General features: G+C 38.1%; 1 protein-coding gene across 2 annotated transcripts in view; it reads left to right on the forward strand.

Annotated features, from left to right (window-relative positions):
- SEC14L1 (SEC14 like lipid binding 1) overlaps window positions 1–20,237 on the forward strand; it is an 85,216-nt gene that overhangs the window by 49,997 nt on the left and 14,982 nt on the right. For both annotated transcript variants that reach the window (XM_060764585.2, XM_060764584.2), the window contains exons 3-8: window positions 12,836–12,985; window positions 13,074–13,205; window positions 15,287–15,415; window positions 16,486–16,717; window positions 17,217–17,326; window positions 19,178–19,367. In XM_060764585.2, the coding sequence (XP_060620568.1) occupies window positions 12,836–12,985; window positions 13,074–13,205; window positions 15,287–15,415; window positions 16,486–16,717; window positions 17,217–17,326; window positions 19,178–19,367 (943 nt within the window). The remainder of the gene's footprint in view (window positions 1–12,835; window positions 12,986–13,073; window positions 13,206–15,286; window positions 15,416–16,485; window positions 16,718–17,216; window positions 17,327–19,177; window positions 19,368–20,237) is intronic.

Consider the following 20,237-nt stretch of genomic DNA (forward strand, 5'->3'; position numbering starts at 1 on the left):
AACAGAAACATCTTAAGAATTGGGATTTTACTAACAAAAGAAGTTGAAAAGAAAAGTCAAGAGGGTCAAATTTCTGCAGAATGCTTGTTGTTTATTCTAAACCACAATAACAGGAGTTCACCTGAAATGTCTACAGAAGGTTAGAAAAGGTGCCCAGAATTTAAAAGGTCACTAATATGGCTATGAATGCTATAAATAAAGCTAATAGAGAAAAGAAGGCTTCCTTCAACAAAATTGTTTCCCAAACATAGAGAAAAATCAATGAAAACATGTATACATATAAGAATTGTCACAAAAACAAAGGAACGTAAAAGATTGGATTCAAAGAGTATGTTACTGAAAGCAATACCAACTTTTTTTTTATTTTAAAGAAAGAAGAAACAGAAGACTGACTTGAAAGATGATTGTAGTGTGGTAAAAAGAGAACTAAAGGAGAATAAAGAAATTGTACAGGACTTGAATAGAAGTTGTAGGGCAGATATTCCTGCTTGAAGTCCACAGAGACTCTGCCTACGGTGGTATTTTCAAAAAAAGGTGCCCAAGGAACAGAAACAAATACTGGCAGTAAAATATGAAATGGTTGCTTTTATTGACAAATTGAATTGAAAGTTAATCACATTGTCCACATATTCTCTATTAGAGAGTGCATAAATAATTTGGGTGCAAAATTGACTATCTTTTAAAAAGAAAAACAATGTGTCTCAAATACATTCTCAGAGAATTAAGAGTGTCAACAAATGTACAGGAGTGTTAACTTAAAAATGCAATTTAAAAAAAAGCCCCTTACCAAAGATTCCGGAACAATTGGAATAAGAAGTCAGCCCTCCTAGTAATGGACTGAAGAGCAAAGAGCAGGAATGAGTAGACAATATTCACAATTGTGTGATCTAAATAGCAGTGGCTCCTAAAGATCTTTATTGCAATTCAGGATTTTAAACATGTTTATAAATTATTTTGAAATTAGAATGAGCAGTGAGGTGCCACATTAGCAAATCAGGCAAAAAAAATTATAATGGCTAAAATAAAAAGTGATAGTAGAGATTCCAGAAGGGTTCTTCACAGATGGAGGGACATTTCAATGGCAATTGTGGTGTAGTATAAGTAAATGTAAATTGTTTTGCCCTAGCACTGTAGTTTCCAAACTGTGGTCTTCCAGATATGGTAAACTCCAGCTCTCAGAAATTATAAACATTGGTCATGCTGGCAAACACTTCTGGGAACCGAAGACCAAAACATCTGGGAGATCAAAGTTGAAAATCACTGCACTTGCGTATAACATTGTAACTGCCTATACAAGCTAGTAGCATCTAAGACACACATGGCAAATGCAAGGCCCGCGGACTGAATCCCACCCACCACATCATTTTATGTGGCCACGAGGCTTTCAGTGCCAGGGCAGTATAGTTACATTTATGCAGTCTTAACAATTACAAATGGCCATTTGATTCAACATAAAGATGGCGTGACCCTTGATGAGTTTGACACCCTGATCCTGCCTTAGTAGGACAGGAATTGTGAAGTTGCAGTGATGTGTAAGTGAAAAAAAAAAGTTCATCTGAGTTGAAAGAGTCAAAGTTCTGCATCATGTTGATTAGGAAAGGGGTTTGGCCTAATCCAGGGGTTCTGCGCTTTCCATCTATGGACACCTTGGGGTGGTCCATGGATGGGTGTCCAGGTCATCTGTGAAGCAAGGAGAGCTTTTAAACTTTTTTGTCCTGTTCCTTTGAAAATTATGCTTAAATGATTTTTTTTTCCTTTGAGAGCTTTCATGAGTTTCAGCAAAGAGGTATTGAGCTTATTTATTTTAATTCCATGGTCTTAAGATACAATACAAACTCAACCACAGATTGTTGGTAATTGCTTAGCATTGTTTTCTTCTGTAAAGCAAAAACATATTCAGATAAATTGGGCTTCAGAAAGGAAAAGAAGTGCATATGAGCAGACCCCTGGCTTCATCTTCCACTTTGTAAAAATACTGATTTTTATCTCTAGTAGTATGTGGTATGTCCTGAACAGAAACTGGTAGAGCTGACTTGATGCTGCTTCCATCTCCCCCACCCCCTTTCTTTTAAAGGTTCTGAAAATATATTGTATGGTGACGGCAATAGCAGTACATTGTAAAATAACAAGAAAATTTACTTCACTGATGTGGGCTTTAAAAAAAACTAATTTTAGTTATGTTGAAGTCTATTGTCTCATTGGCTTTGGTAAGAATGTTGCAAATGACACTGACAAGATTCCTATGATCTGGATAGAGTAGGAACTGTATATATTTAGACTCGGATGCAAAAACAAAAAAAATTAACCACCCCCCCCCCCCAAAAAAAAACACACCCAGTGTCTTGGCTGAATATCCCTATCAGCTGTTGCCTCTTAAAAGTGACAACTTGTCTTCTGAAAGTACAAATGCTGCATGTGGTTTTATTTTTAAAATGGAAAGGAATGTAGAGGATTGTGTGGACATGGCTTCTAGAATTGGAATGGTTAACATATGCCACGAAAAGTGAGAACTATGTAGAAATCAATCATCTTTTATAAGCTGCAGAATTCTTCTGTATTTAGTGGTCAAAACAATCGTGTTTCTTGGATGCAAGGAGGTAGAAAAAGAGGCAGGCAAGGGGAGAAATTTCATGGAGTGTTTATTGACAACCTATTAACTTTGACAACCAGAAGGTGATTTGTACATTGTCTACATAAATCCTGTTCATTTATTAAGAAAATTTCAAAGTTGGCAGGTTAACTAAGGGTTTTTTAAAAAGAGTTTTTAGCTTTTCTGAAGACGTTTACCTAATTCCCCAATTTGTTCAGGGGCAAGAGATCAATAGTTTGAATTTCCTGATTGAATCCCACGATTCCATTGCGTTCCTTCAAGTCATTTCTGACTTGTGGCAACCCTAAGGCAAATCTATCATGGGTTTTTTTGAGGGGGGGGGGGTTGTTTAGAGAAAGTTGTGCTTTTAGTTATTGAATTATTTAATCCTGCTGAATTTTAATACCTTTTAATGATGCTCAGAGATCTTTGTTTACTGAAAAAGTACTGTTTAAAAGAAGGCCAGATCCTTTTAATTCCATATTTTTCTGGATCAATGTGTTGATAGACCAACCTCATTTGGCCAAAACTCAAATGAATTAACATTATATGATATATTTTAGGCTTATGCATTTCATACTGAGCTTAAGAATATGACCTTAAGAATATATGTCTTGATTCCACATTCATGTTAATTACAGTTTAGTAATGGCAGTTGATTAAAAACAGAATCTTATTGCTATTCTAGAGGAAGTAGGGAGACCTATTCATGTAATGCTTAACCATAGCTTACATTGTATCCAAGCAGACCTATCTGTTCCTTAGTTTATCAGCTGTGAAAAATAAATGGAAGTAAAGTGTATCTAGTGGTATTTTGAAATCAGTGAGAATTTTAGATGAAGTGACATTTAATCCTTAGAAAAGGGCAACAGCCTGAATGTTGACTGTGCAGAGTTAACCTCTGTGTATCTTTGGATTTCACCTGTTTTTGGCTAAACAGTATTTGAAAAATAATTCCCCAAGATATTGTTCTCTTTTCAGGTTGGCTCACAGTAGGAATGATGAATCAAAACTGTGTACCAAATTGAGGAGCAATACCCACTTCATTAATTTACTCATTCTACTTTGTTATCAGATGGGGTGTGTGAACTGCAGCCCTCCAGTTGGTTTTAGCTAACAGGTCTCACCATAGAATCATAGAGTTGGAAGAGACCTCATGGGCCATCCAGTCCAACCCCCTGCCAAGAGGCAGGAATATTGTATTCAAAGCACCCCTGACAGATGGCCATCCAGCCTCTGTTTAAAAGCTTCCAAAGCAGGAGCCTCCATCACACTCCGGGGCAGAGAGTTCCACTGCTGAACGCTCTCACAGTCAGGAAGTTCAGTCCCAGACTAGCAAACTAATAGTGAATAATCATGGGAATTATGGACCAACACTACCTGGAGGACTGTAGTTTGTCCACTTCCACTGTAAAATGGACCTTTGGCAATCCCTGGCGTTTGGTTCCAGCACCTCCCTGGTCCCACAGTGCATATGAAAATCCATGGAGGCACAATTGCCATTGTATACAATATATCATGCTCCTCCCTCCCAGAAAAAAACTTTGATTTTGTCATTTTATATAAGGGACCCCATTTTACTATGCTATAGTATATAATTGGAATTGAACATCCACAAATGTTGGTGCACACGGGGGTCTTGGAATCAAACTCCAGCGCATACACACTGTATGCCTTGTTATTTTAATACAGTATGATCTTATACTTAATATATTGCATGATTAGGAATGGTAGATAAACAGTATTTCTAGCCTCTTGCTTCTTGGCTGCAGTAGAAGAGTAAGCAATGTATTTCCTGGTGGAATCGCTTACTGTTCCAAAATGCATTGTTTCTCTGCACTTGATGGGAAATGTGAATTACATCAGCTTTGGATGTAGCTCAAGAACCAGAGTTAGCCTTCCTCTCACAATCCCAAGGATGATTTCTGCACATCTGCACTAAAATCAAAATGTTTTATTTTGGACACCCCACCCTCCCTGTTATTTCTTGACTAAATTTAGACAGCCAAGTTCACAGTACTACTACTCTCTTGGGATGTCATGTTCTGTAAATTGCAGATATAGCTATTGAAATTAAGAATGTGTTGTGTATCTGGTTTTTAAAAACTTGTTTGTTATGCTTGCTGGTTCTTTGGCCAGGTTTCAAAAGATAGTAGGTATAGTGAAGTATGGAAGGAAATGTATTTTTATAAAGCACAGTAGAGAGTAGTTTATAATTTCCCTAGACAAGAAAATTAACAAAAGCACTCAGTGAACAGATTTTTCTTGGCATTGTTTTGATGCTGCTGCCTTCTTCTTTTTCAGGAGTTATTTAGGTCATCATTTTGTCAGACTGGTTCTCAAGGCAATTTGCAAAGAGGCAGAAAATACACAAAAAGTTACAATATACAAAAATAGGTTTAAAATTAAAAATTTAAATAACAACAAAACCAATGAAAACTTTGCTTGAAAAATCAATTTAAAACATAGCACCATAAAAGCCCATCTTTGCTACTGGTAAAATCAGTTTCCAAAAGCTTGGTGGAAAAGGATGGTTTTAACCTGCTGTTAAAAGAACAACAAAAAGGCTTCCTAATTTCTGTAGGGAGAGGTTTTCAAAATGTGGAAGCAGCCACAGAGAAGGCCTTCTCCTATATTCCCACCAACTGGCGTCCCTGAAGGCAGTAGGACAGAGAGAAGTGCCTCTCATCAAATCTTAAATCTTAGGAGCCTCGTAAGAGAAGGGGCCTGAGCTATATAGGGCTTCTCTCTACTCCTCTTTGGTCCCCCGCTTCCATTTATGGTATTTTAAAAACAAGCCAGGTGAGAGGGATGTGAAGCTGTAAAAACGATTCTGACATAGCTGAGAAGAAGCCCAGAATGCATATTTAAGTGACAAAAATGCCAAGTGAAACGAAGTAAATATGTGGGGGAGAGAAAGCTAATGGGAGGGGTGGTGGTGGCTTCATCTCGGCCGTTTAACTCAAAAGTTTCAGTCACCTCTTGAGCCTAGCTTACCCATCTACCATATTTTCTGATAGTACAGTATTGATAATATACCTTCAATTTTTAATTCCTGTTGCACTAGCATCTGCTAGAGTCTGCTGCAGGTTTCTACAAGATGAGTACTATGGATCATAGAATAATAATCTAACATCATTGACAATGAAACAAAACCATGCGAAGGGCATTTTCTAGTTTTTCCATACAAGCTTTCACCAATGTTTTAGCTACCAGATTTTTTTTATTACATCTCCCAGTAACTGCAACCAATATATTCAGTCATGAAGGATAATGAGAGATACAGGTCAGAGCATTTGACTGAATAGGGTTGGCGAGGCTACTACATGCCAACTCCAGGTTTTGTTTTTTTGATGAAGTAATAATCACGTAGCCTCTGTGTTCCCAAGTGGAAGTAGCCAGCACTTACTCTCCTCTGGATAATATTTGGCAGTGTTTGGAAGAGGTTCAGTTGCCCTAGTAGATATGCATTTATTTTACAACAGTTGGCTTTCCTATGCTGCAGCATTTCTCAAAGGCTCCGGTGTCAACACCAGCCCATTTAGATAGCGCTCTTCTCCCAGGACCTCTTAAGCACCCCAATATAAGAACAATTCTTTTTTTAGAAGAACACTTGAAATTCTCCAACTGTGCTAGATTTTATCACCATCTTTACTGCTGGCAGACTGTTAACGATGCTGTGATTGTGTGATGGATGCACTTGCTGTTCCAATTTAGTAAGTAGCTCCTAGCTGTGCAAGGCATACATAATGGAAGAGCAAAATATCATAGTTGCCACAGTGGTGGTGTTGAGGATGATGTAAATGGCCAGCAGTGCAGAGAAATAAATCAAGCCATGCAAAGGTTGAATGCCTTTGAAAGTATTTTGCTGAACGGTACACAGTATTTTCTCCAAGCCTCAGTGTCAGGATTTAATCAGTCCAGTCAGCAGTGTAGCAGCAGTTTAGAATTCTTCATTGAGCTTGCAAAATTATCAGGCATTCTTTCCTATTATTATTATTATTATTATTATTATTATTATTATTATTACCTGTCACCAGGGTAAATGAATTAACTCGACCAAGGAAGGCATGGTTGCCCTGAGTCTACCTGAGCTTTACATTTAAGATGAGCTGAGTCTGTCTAATTTTTGGGATTCTAGATGTTTTAAAAAAGCTTTAGAACCTCTATTTTAGCAGGAAGATCAATTCCTCATACACATCTGTTCTTCAGGAGCAATCATGACAAATTATAGAATTTGTAGAAGTTTTAACATGAACTGATATATATCCTGTGACAGACAGATAGCATTTCATAATTCTCTGACAAAGGGAAGGAAATAAAATAACTGTATTTTACTGTTTGGAATGTGTAGTGGATTTCCCAGTATGCATTAGAGCTGGAGACAAATTTTATGCTGGATTTTGGTGGTGTGAGTGTAAATACTGTGTCATTATTAGAAAGTTGTGTTTTAAAGAGCTCCGTGTAATGCACCCCATTAAAACCTGATTGTACAAGTTGAAATCGGCTTACAAATAGTTAAAATATTTTTTAGATCTTTTGGTTGCTAAGCAACTTCTGCACTTTCCTGGCTTGAGCAAAGATTTTAAGCTTGCATCTATATGGGGGTGAGAAAGCTGTTGTTCAAGATCAGCAGATGATGGATTTTGTCATATTGTAGAATACCCCAAGTTACCCTTGGAAATAGAGTGCCGCACTAGGTGTCACACAGAGCTTTTGTGAGAAAAATCCAGGTGCTGAACTATACAAAGTAAAATTGAGACTACCCCTCTTTCCATTTTCACTAAAGCAGCCTACGTTATGTTCAGATCAGCACCATTTACTACACATGATAGTGCATCTGCCACATTTTTAACATTTACATTTTTGTAGCCAAAGGACAGGGGCAAAACCTAATAATAATATGGATGAGATTAATATAATTTAGAGTCATGAACTGACAAAACTATCTCTGAATATTCATTACCTAAGAAAGCCCAACAAAATTATGGAGTTTGCATAAGTTGTCATGCATTAACACGAGAGGTCTATATCTAGTCCCCTATGTTGACCAGGTTGCGTCTTTAAGATAGATTTTGACATGTGTTCTATTGTTATATCTATCCCTATCTATCTGGGCTATAATATTCTCTTTGAATAAAATTACCATATAATCTAATTCCATTCTGTTTTCAAACTGTATTTGAAACATTAAAAACAATATTTGATAAGGACTATAATCCTAGAAACTAAGCTTTAGAGACTGATAGAAGAACACAGGAAAGGCAGCAATTAAATGAACTCAATAATCTCCCTTAAGAACCTGATTCACCGCAATGATAAATGCAAGCAAGAATTGTTACACTGCAAAGTACTTTATGTAAGTAGCTTCCAGTGTGGAGTAATTTTTTATTATCTTGTAGAGCAGCGGTTCTCAAAGTGCGCTCCGTGGAGCCCTTGGGGCTCCGTGAAGCATACTGAGGGGCTCCACATTTCCCTTCTCCTCCTCCTGCTCCAAGTTTTTCCTCCGCTTTCCTACTCCTCCCACCTACCTTGCCCCCAAAAGCCCCTTTTCCTCACCACCCAGCTCCTTTCCTCCTTACTTTGCAAAACCTTATTTCTCTCCCACCACTCATGGAGTGCTTTGATTGTGCTTTTCCTGCATGACAGAAGGGGGTTGAACTGGATGGCCCCTGGGGTTGCTTCTATTATTATTATTACAAAGGCTGGATGTTGATCAGTTGGAGGTGCTTTGATTGTGCTTTTCCTGCATGGCAGAAGAGGGTTAGACTGGATGGCCCCTGGGGTCTTCCACTGAAATACTATTAAGTTTATGTTGATCAAAAAGTTTGTTTATGTCTGATATATATACATATAATATAATATATAATATATAAACATTTCTTGAGAATCCACAAGAAACTCTTGCTTCAAAAAGGGTCCCACGGATGAAAAAGTTTGAGAACCCCTGTTGTAGAGAACAGAATTTCTGTTTAGAAGCATGACACTTGATTGTTTGAGGTCCCCTATTTTGGTACCTTACTATTTGGTAACCCATTAATCCTACTGAACTAAAGACAATTTAAATGAGTGCATAAATACTTATTATCTTGAATGTATGGTTTTTTTAAGTGGTTTGTAATATGCCAAGAATGATTATCTTGATATTTGATGTATCACAATAGGAACACTGGTTCTTTGTTGTTGTGTTTTAATCTGTGAATGAAATATTGATCTCTCCTATATCTCCATCAGTTATGCTGTGAAAGATTATATGTTTCTGAGTTATGGTAAGGCTAAAGCAACCATATCACTGGGTTTTCTGGGACTGAGAGTCTGTGAGTTTTCTAAGGCCACTTGATGGAGAATTGAACCGTGGTCTCCAGAGTTGTAGTTCAATACTCAAGCCACATCACACCAACTCATGGAAGTGCACATAGTCACAGGAAATCTTTACAGGCTTAAAGATATTATTTCTGTAGAAGTGGTTCTGAATTGCACAGTGAAGTACTATGTATACTCTTCACCAGATTTCATCAGGGACTGGAATCCCCTTCTCAGTGAACTAATAGCTAAGCTAAAGCTGAATTATAGTCAAACTGCAACAATATTCAGAGAATCAATTGACTATAGATGGTGGCAACCTAACTAATTGATTAATTAAATACTAGTCAATATGCAGGATTTAATTAATCTAATTGATTAATTAAATCCTCCAAATACAACTATTGAATATCAAAGCAAAATCCATTACTTTTAAAGTGGGTTGGCTTACAATGTTATAGAAAATGATGGTTTAGTGCTAGGTACATACAGAGGAAAGGCTTCGATAGAGTCTTGGTCATAATAGATTTCTCTTTCATACTGTTTTGTAGCAAACCATAACTTGCAAATTCATCCAGATCAATAATATCGAGTTATAGTAATATTCATGCTGCAAACAAGGTCTGGAAAATATATGCAGCTTCCAGGAAATGGCAACCCATTTTGGTGTAAATTATCATGTTTTGGGGGAGGGTTAGGGTTAGGGTGTAAATGTTCTTCAAAGTGTAAATGTTCTTCAAAGGCTCATTTTCATGCCATCTATACATGATTGAGCATTGTATTCAAAGTATTTTTAAATACCTGAAATTGTCAAGCTGGACTATCTTGACTGAGTTTGTTTCTTGGAGAGCAGTGTTAGGTCATAACACGAGAAAATGTAAATGTCCCAGAGGAAAGGGATGTGGTTTATTTAAATATTCCAGTAAGAAGGCTATACCTTTTTTGTTTCTTTTAGTAATGATCTTTGCTTGATCCTTTTACTGTGGCTTGAATATTTGCTTTTGCTTCTAGTTCAGAAGACACATGGGGCGTAAAGGGTTGGAACTTAGCAGACTTCAAGATTTGTGCACATATTTAAGCTATAAAATATATAGACAATTTTTTTCTAACCATATATAATTTTAAAGCTTGTTTTTATTATATTCAGGGTGTGCAAAATTCATTTTGTACTCATACATCTGTTAGATGGTTTGCAATCATTATGACATTGTGTTAAGAAGAGGTACCAGCTATCACCATCTTTCAGTTGAATGATGAACAGAGTTAGAAAATAAGCTGCTTTAATTTACCACAGGATGTCCATAATCAACTGCGAAATTGATCGCAGTAATCCAGTGAATTCTTTCTCTTGCAAAGAAACACATGATAGTTGGAAGGGCAAATACACTATAAATATGCCACAACCACACTTTCATGTTGAGAACACCCTTACGGCACATTATCCCCCTAGTACAGAACATAACACCCTGTGCCCTTTTTTGCATTAAAAGCAAACACGCCATGGAACATAGTGAAGAGCACATCATGTAAAAATGTGTGTGTTTTAGAGAAAATGTGGTTATAGCAATTATAGACTTGTTTTGCTTCAAGATGGAATCCCAAGATCAGCTGTTTCTTGAATGATCAGTGTAGGAGACAAAAGCTTTTTATGAGAAGGTTGCTCCTATTGATTGATCCTATGTGATAGAAATCCCAGCCAAATCCATTTGCAGAAGAAAAAATGCATATAAGATTCTACCTCTGTGTATTAAATAGAATTTGGATGCAGCAACTTTAGACTTGTGTTACTTCAGGGTGAAATCCCAAGAATATCCACTGTCTATTAAATAATCTATATAAGAAAACTGGTATTGCAAACAAGAGGGTGGCATTAGTTGCTCCTATTGACTACATATGGTAGGAGTCACAACCAATTTTATGGCAGAAAAAAAGGTATATAAAGGGTCTGCTTATGTGTATTGAATACAATACATTTGATACATGTGTGAGAAATAAAGTTTGGTTACAACATCTTTAGAAATGTAACAAAACTGGTATTCCAGATAAGGGGATTGGTCCTGTTGACCATATATGGAAGAAATCCTAATCAAGTCCTAATCAGAAGAAGAAAAATGTTTCTAGTTAATTAAGTGGAATAACTCAGATTATGGGCACATATGGAGCAAAAAATAATTAAACATACGCATAAGTCACGCTATTATTTATACATCTTTAGAATTCTGGGAGAGATTTTAGTACAAGCTGAGGATGCAACTAACCAGCCGTTCTCTGTGCTGTCTTGCTCTTTTCTCACAGTGTATTTTGTACACAAATATCTTGCTAAGTAATGCCATGCCTTTGATATGTAAACAAAGTTGGTATTTTGAGTTGAAAATATTTATTAAATAGAAATGTGCCCAAGATAGTTTAAAGAAATAATACAAATACCAACAAAAGAACAAAGTAATTTTGACTTACAGTGATAATTTCATTGGAGAAATACTTATTTCTTACACAACTTTCTTGCTGAGCTGAGTGGGTAAAGTTCAATTTTAATGAGTTTTTCTATAAGTATAAAATAAATTGGGTTTTAATTTTCTCAAAATGTCATAACATTTTAAATTGGTCTCAACTCTAATTTAAAATCAATAATCAAAGCCTAAATCTCTCCTCAAACATGCTATCTTAAATTGGCACCCCCAGTTTCCTAAAAATGAATGAGTAGTTCTGTTTGTTACACACACTCTCACACTGAGCTGTCTGCAAAGAGATGTGGGAATGTTTTTAATGGTTTAATCTGATGTAAATAGCTGTAGTCTGTACTAGGAAGAAAATTGTGTGATGCATAAGCAGCACAAGAAGGAGATGTAGGGCCTAGCAGCATATTGAATGTATGTGTGTATTTTTTAATGCAAAACAATATTCTTATGTGAACCCTCCTCTGCAGCTGGAAGCACCACAATCCAGACAGAGTTACTGCTGTTGCCAGAACTAGGAATGTCCCAATAGCACAAACCATGTTTCAGATATCATACCAGCATACTGCAGTTGCAATTTCGGCTTCGACTGAGTTTCTGGCCATCCTAGCCATTTTAAGATCCATATGTTTCTCCTTCCCAACTATCTCTTTCTATCTCCTGTTGATTCCTTTAGGGATGAAGACCTGCTTTTCAGGGAAATTTGTTTCTATGTGATGGGAAAAATATACTTGTAACATCCAGCTGCTGGTTTTATTGCTTCAGGTTCCCTGCTCTTTCCATGTTGCCATCACCCAAAACCAAACTCTGTGAATTAAAAGTTTAAAAATAGCATAGGAGAAAACCATCCTCCTGTAGTTCCACATGTTATAATATTATGGTCTTGGCTGAGTATATGTTTGGGTAGAATACCCTTCAAAACTGTTCCTTTGTGTGTCATGTGTTACTCTTCAAATAAGAAATACTTGAGGTTTCATGAAATTGCATTGTCTTTTTTATTCCTGGGTTTTAAATGTCATTTTTGGTATAAAAAATAAATCATAGATTTACAAACAAACATCATCTAGTCGTCCAACTGGGACCATTGTTGTGTGAGCAGCATAATAAAGGACATTATATTTGTGAGCAGAATTAGAAGCTGGTAAATGCTATATTGTAGTTGTTAAATAAATGGAGCTGCTGTGCTTGGGAACAGCTGTTATGGTGAGACACAGACTTTTGTTGTCTTGAGCAGACCCCAGGGAAACACTTGGGCAAGCTCTCTAGATGCTTCTCTAAAGGAATGAAAATTAGTATCTTTTAAAGGACTCCACTGCCGTTGATTGATAGATATTTCAAATACACACAGTGACTTTAATATTTAATAGGTTTTAACAATTGAAGTGAGCAGAGCAGTTGTGATCAATTTAACTTAAGCAGACGGAAATGCCGCCTGGAGAGTCTGGTAAATTTCTTGACGTATGTTCTCTCTTTCTTCCCACTACAGGCTTATGAAAAAAGGTTTCCTACCTGCCCCCTCATCCCCATGTTTGTAGGCAGTGATACCATGAGTGAATTCATGAGCGAGGACAGAGCTATCCATGTGATTGAAAGGCGTTGTAAACTGGATGTAGATGCACCACGACTCCTGAAAAAGGTAACTGAATTTGATTGTTTTGGAATTCTAAAATAGTTTTCTACTAGGCTGTCGCTGCTTAATAACCCAGTCTCTGCTCTCCTCTCAGATTGCAGGAGTAGATTATGTTTACTTCATTCAAAAGAACTCCTTGAACAGAAGAGAACGCACTTTGCACATAGAGGCCTACAATGAAACTTTCTCAAACAGAGTTGTTATCAATGAACGTTGCTGTTACACGGTGAGTAATGACTGGATTAAATGCAGTCAACAGAATGTTCAGTGGAAATGTTACTGCTTTGAACAGAATCCCACAATGCTTTATGTAAAGCACTGTCATATTTGAACTGCTTGTGCTTAGATAATAAAAACAGGTAAAAAATAATGTGTGCTTTCAAAAGTATTGCCATTGCTTTTGCTTTCTAACTCGGCATGTGTGCCTTCAAAGTCCTACCTGCGAGAATGTTGATGCACAGCCATAGGTGGGATTACACATTATTATCTCAATGTTTGCAAAATTTGGAAGGATCCATGTTCTTTTTCATTTAAAAGAAAAGAAAAACAGAAATATGAAGCAAGATGAAACCTTTGATGATACTGATAAAACCCGGCACACTCACTTCATAGCAAAGCAAGTAGGGAGTGCCATTTCTTTGTTTTACCAGTAAACATGGCAACGATTATCTGAATGTTGTTGATCTGAGTAATGTTTATTATGAATTTACAAAAGGCTGTGTCTTTCATTTCAATTTAACCATTTAATATTCTCTGAGTTACTGTAAATGTTTCTCGGTCCTATGCAAGTTAGTATTTTGTAAAGGCGATACACCAGGCATAGGCAAACTTCAGCCCTCCAGGTGTTTTGGACTTCTATTCCCACAATTCCTAACAATCAGTAAGCTGGCTGGGATTTATGGGAGTTGAAGTCCAAAACACCTGGAAGACTGAAGTCCAAAACACCTGGAAGACAGAGGAGAAATGAGCTGCTTACACCCAACCTTCTTAGATCTTGAAATGGTAATTAAACCCCATAAGAATAGTAAACATTTAAATTCATGTTTGAAAGGCATCTGCCATCTCATCATCCTTATTTTCAAGAGAGTATCCTGAAAACACTTACTGTGAATTAGTGTACTTTATACTATACTAGCTGTGCCCTGCCACGCGTTGCTGTGGCCTTTAGTAAGAGTTTTGAAGTCTCTGCCTGGCCTCTCTTCCTTCCTTCACACAGCCTCTTTCCCTTTTTCTCTCTCTCACACTCCTTCCTTTCCCCTCTTTCTCTCTCTCTCTCTCTCTCTCTGGCATCCCTCCTTCCTCCCCCTTCTTTATGCTTGTGTGTAAACTTGAGTATCTTCTGTTGGTCATGGGGGTTCAGTGTGGCATGTTTGCCCCAATTCTGTCGTTGGTGGGGTTCAGGATGCTCTTTGAGTGTTGGTGAACTCTGAATCCCAGTGACTACAACTCCCAAATGTCAAGATCTATTTCCCTCAAACTCCATCTGTGTGGATATTTGGGCATATTGAATGCTTTGGTCTGGATCCATCATTGTGTCTTCAAAGTTGCCCCCTCCCTTCTCCTCACCCCTTTCCTCCGTGACTCACTCCTTCCCTCCTCCCTCCCTCTCCGGTTAGACACGCCCCCTCCCTTCGCCCCACCCCTTTCCTTCCAGGAGTGTCTCAGGGAGGGAAGGGGTGGGGCGAAGGGAGGGGGCGTGTCTTTCCAGTGGGGATGCGGCGCGGCGAGGCTTGGAGTGTGCGGAGCGGGGCTTGGAGGCAGCGTGGGAGGAGTAAGATGAAGGAGGGGGTGGAGGGAAGGGGGCGGGGGGAAGTTGCGTTGTTTGTGTGTGTGTGTGTGCCGTGGGGAAGTGCGGTGACGTGTTCGCACTGGGTGGGGCGAGGGAGGGAGGGAAGTGCGTTGGCCGTTTGGCCATGTGTGCGCGCGCGCTGGGGACTTTGCGCCAGTGCGCATGCTCAGTTGTTTTGCCGTTTTTTCTGTGTGTGGTTGTGTTGTTTTGATTTCTGACTGGATTAGTTTGTACCTAGTGGGTTGTCATTGGGGCATGGCAATTTTGGTGGAGTTTTGTGGAGGGGTTTTAGAGTTTTGCTTCCCTGTTGGACGCCAGTAGGAAATTTACAGATATAGATTGCAGCTGATTTCACAGGAAGCGTTTCTGTTGCTATGAATGTTTGAGAGAGCATGAAGTTTTATTTATGAAGAAAAAAATAATATTATAAAGGAAAATAACTTTAGAGAACCATCATCCTACTAACAATATTTTTTCCCTTACACTTAAATTCTCAGCTTTCTTTCTCAACTTTTCAGGTTCATCCTGACAATGAAGACTGGACATGTTTTGAACAGTCTGCAAGCCTTGATATCAAATCGTTCTTTGGCTTTGAAAGCACAGTAGAAAAAATCGCCATGAAACAATATACCAGCAATATTAAAAAGGTGAGCTGTAAAGCTTATTGCTCCTTGGTCTATTGAATCATGCCTAAGGACATATTGTTGCCACTTTTGGATGTTGGCACAGGACTGAGTGTAATTCTGAATGCATTTGGGATTTGTCTTTTTGTGTATTATCTTGCTGTCCCTTCATGGTTTTTTGGATTTTCTCATTCTGTACAAGTGCTGTGGCACATTCCGATCAGAACAATATGGGCAGATCTGTTCCATTGCTTAAGTGAAGATTTCGAATCAGGCAAATACTTTCGTACCAAAGCAAAACAATCTCTGTTTTTAGTCTTCATAAAACAGTATTTTTCAACCTAGTGCCCTCAAGATGTTTTGGATTTGCAACCTCCACTGAGTCAAAGAAGCCTGCCTTGGGGATAACTGTCAAAGGACAAGCAAGGCTTGACTGACAGGAATTAGGATCATGTTTTGCAAAGACAGAAGTTGCCTCATCTTAGGGAATAATAAATATATAACCTGCCAAAAATATTATTATTATTATTATTATTATTATTATTATTATTATTATTAACTTGTTGTGCCCATGTTTTAAACTACATCTTGAGCAGGGCTTCTTAAACTTTTTCCACTTGTGATCGCTTTCCACCCAAGAAATCTTTTTGTGACCTCAGATATATAACTATATAAAATAGGTATAAAAATCAAACATTTATGGATAATAAACCAGCATTTGCATGTCATGCTAAACAGGCTGATTTTCCTTTATATGAAGCACATCTGAAGCATCTTCTGCAGAATTCACTGTCAACACTGCACATTTGTGTAAATGGGTGGCATTCAAAAAGCATTTCTTTTTGCCATTTTTTGTGACCCCAACATCGAGCTAAGGGGTCAAGACTCATAGTTTAAGAAGCAGTGATCTAGAGGATCTTAAACTTATTCTGTGTTAATTGCTGCTTCATGTTGGGTGATGCTAAATCAGAAGCTGGTGCTTAATAGCACATTGGTCTTTTAGAGAAGAGTTTAGCATCCCATAGAGGAGACATAGTATTGCTATGTTTCCAGTAGCTTTGTGATTATGACTGAAGCATTGTCTTTCTTTCAAGGGCAAGGAAATAATAGAGTACTATCTGAAGGAGCTAGAAGAGGAAGGAATAACCTGGATTCCTCGTTGGACTCCTCCTGTGAAATTCACCTTTGAACGCGGAGTATCTCATGTGAGACGTCCACTGTCCTCTCCAGTCAATGTACCTGAAGCCACCATGAAAGAGGGGCTAAGTCCTAAGGAAATGAACAATTGCAACAATGTATCAGAGCCCACAGTTGGAACACCTGATGGTACGTTGTTTGTCATGCATTCTTATGCAACTTGTTTATGCTGACCATTGTCATTTGAACTGTTTTGTAATAATATCACCAAGTAGTTAGCATCGGTATGGAAAATCTACCCCCCCCCCCCCCCCACACACACACCATCCCAATATGTTACCTTTCTCCATGTAGTACTGAAACCTAATTGTTTGGTGGGGTTGTGTAGACAGTTAGGTTTTAGTGATTCACTAATTTAGTTGTAGCATATAAAAGGCAATTGTCAATCTCTGGGGTTACACACAACACTAGAAGTTTGGACTGGCAAAAGTGAAAATAGCTCATCTAGAAGGGCTACTCAAAGCTGCCGCTTGTGAACTTATATAAAATGCAATCTGGGCTCTGTAAAATTGCAATTTGCTCTGTAAATGACAAATGGCCAATTCTATGTGAAGTTTTGCTCAGAAAACAATTAATTAATTGGCCTGGCACTATTACCTCTAATAAGATTGTATAATTGCCATTTCAGACAAGCTAGACGCAGACTACATCAAAAGGTATCTGGGCGATTTGACACCACTTCAAGAGAGCTGTCTCATCAGGCTTCGGCGGTGGCTCCAGGAAACACATAAAGGCAAAGTAAGAATTTATTCTCTTACTTAGCTTCCTATTTGTCCGAAAAATGCATCACCTGCGTGGTTAGGTATAGCATCGATGGGAACAGACACTTACATAAACTGGCCTTGAACTAATTTGAATTTGATACCTTGAGAGTAGGGGGGGGGGGTTATGGTTACAAAAGTCTAATCTTTAAATCTACTTTCCAGAGTGCAAAATCCAGATTGTTATTTTTTTTTAGATTTAAAGAAAATAATTTTTTAGTTTAATAGCGTAGAGATCCTTTTCTGTGATAGGGTTATAAAAGATCTACAGAATAATCACTTTTCTGCATTGAATTAAGGGATTAAAAGGGACGACTGGGAACATTAACAAAATGCCATGATATTTTCACTGTACAGTGTTCAAAAGTGTAGTAGAATACATCCCTGGAACTTGTTCATTAGTCACATAGTTGAAGGCCAATGTATGTATATATGAATCACACATAGCCAGTTTCTTATCTCTTATCTCCCTTTTCCTGGCCAAATATTCTTACAATTTGACATTATAAAATAAAAGGGTAGCTTGTGGCAATAGATTAAAAAAAGGCAAATCACTGCTATTAGCATTTTTTACATTTGCAGATCCTCGTAAGTTATAGCTAAGTTTTACTGTGCCATATTTGGAAGTATGGTATGCTTTCTTCCTTACTGGGAGTATATGGACAGCAGTGCTGTGGAAGGATTTAGTGCTTGCTTTTCATCAGTGTAAAAGTAACAAAGGTTATTAAAGACTTCTTCCATAGCAATCACATTTTTGTACCTGTACACAGTACTGTGTATGCTCATGTATAGGTTTGGCCCTTTTTTAAATGACTGTTTCATGATACCGCTTTAACAGTAGCTAATAACTTTCTTACACTTTTATAGTAGAATACATTGGACTCCTTTTTAAATGAGCCAGTTATTTGCTCTTCCTGGCTTACTTCACCCTCTCTCACCCAGATTTCAAAAATTCCTTTCAGGAGAGTTTGATTTGACAGATAACTTCTAAAGTTGCCCTTCCTTTGTCACTCTGGAATTGTAAGGAAAACACCTTTCTGGAAATCCTATAACTTGTGTAGGCATGGATGATAACATTTTTCATCATTTGCCTGTGTTTTCTTAAATTACATGAGGAAGGCAAAGGGTGTACCTTCAAGGCTGCTCCTTCTACGATGCATATAATATATGGTTTTTAATTTGTTTGTTTTAATTGCTTATATGTTTAGATTGTTTTATATTTTGATGAGATATGTTTTATTGTTTACCTGTGGCATTTAATTTTTGCTGGATTTGTAAGCCGCCTTGAGTCCCCTTCAGGATCGAGAAAGGCGGGGTAGAAATGAAGTAAGCAAATAAATAAATATAACCTAAAGAAAAAATATACAGTGCCTTTTGGTAACTTGAGTGAGCATTTTACTTAGGAATGCAGGATATAGACTTGGATTCAAGTATAAATAAATGGGTTAAAATTACAGGAAAGGAGATTCTAACTGAACATTAGGAAGAACTTCCTGACCATAAGAATAACTGTTCAACAGTGGAACTCTCTGCCTCAGAGTATGGTGGAAGCTCTTTCTTTGGAGGATTTTAAACAGAAGCTGGATGGCCACCTTTCGGTGATGCTTTTCCTGCACTTCAGGGGGTTAGACTGGATAGGCCATGTAGTCTCTTCCAACTCCGTTTTCTGCATATATTCAGATGTTATTTTAAATATTTATCATCAGTTAAAGGTACCAACCTTAATTTTCTGCAGTACTTATGAAACATGAATATTTCACTGCTTTCCAAAGGAATTTACGCAGGACTCTGTAATAAACCCTCAGTCATTGATAATCATCTTTTACAGATTCCAAAGGATGAGCACATCTTGAGATTCTTGCGTGCCAGGGATTTCAACATTGACAAAGCCAGGGAAATCCTGTGTCAGTCACTGACATGGCGCAAGCAGCACCAGGTTGACTACATTTTGGATACTTGGAACCCTCCCCAAGTACTACAAGATTACTATGCGGGAGGCTGGCATCACCATGACAAAGGTATAGTGGCAGGTTTGCGGAAAACATTTTATAGCAGGAAGCCCCAGAGTGCCAGCCAGAGTGGAGGATAAGGTTTATCTACTGCAGGGGCGAGCAGAAGGAGCAGGGGCTACCTTTAAATCCCCATTTCCCCCATTGGTATCAAAACCTAGACATTTAAAGACTGTGTGTGTGTGTGATTTTTCAGGCATATTTTTGCCTTGCAAGACACACTCTCCAACCATGGCTCAGACTCCGTGCAAAATACACTTGTTTTGTTTCTCCAACCCCTCACCTATCCCCCACAACTTAGAAATGTGCCAAAACCCACTCACCCGTGATCAGCCAACAATGAAACAGGAAGTAAATGACCTCACTTCCATTTGGTTGATATCCAGTTATTGTGGGTTCTGGCAGGTTTCGGGTGTGTTGGGAGAGCAAAACGTACTGAATTTTGCAATGGTTTTGGGCTGTGTGGGGAAGAATTAGCTTTAAAAAAATCACATATTTCTTTTTTAATGTAAAAGGAAATGACAGCTTTGGAATTGTATCTGGCCCACAGGTTGCCCTTTGAACACCTTTCTGAGATACTTTAATTGCCAGTGTGGCTTTCAAAAGAGAGCCTAAATTGCGTTGCTGTGAGTTTTCCAGGCTGTATGGCCATGTTTCAGAAGCATTCTCTCCTGATATTTCACCCGCATCTATGGCAGGCATCCTCTGCGGAATGTCCAGGGTGGGAAAAAGAACTCTTGCCTGTTTGAGGCAGGTGTGAATGTTGCAGTTGGCTATCTTGACTTGCAGATTCAAAGCCTGATTGCTTCCTGTCTGGTGGGAATCCTTTGTTGGGAGGTGAAAGCTGGTCCTGATTGTTTCCTGTCTGGAATTCCCCTG

This window comes from Anolis sagrei, chromosome 2 (genome assembly GCF_037176765.1).
Source record: "Anolis sagrei isolate rAnoSag1 chromosome 2, rAnoSag1.mat, whole genome shotgun sequence".
In the NCBI taxonomy this organism is placed as follows: Eukaryota; Metazoa; Chordata; class Lepidosauria; order Squamata; family Dactyloidae; genus Anolis; species Anolis sagrei.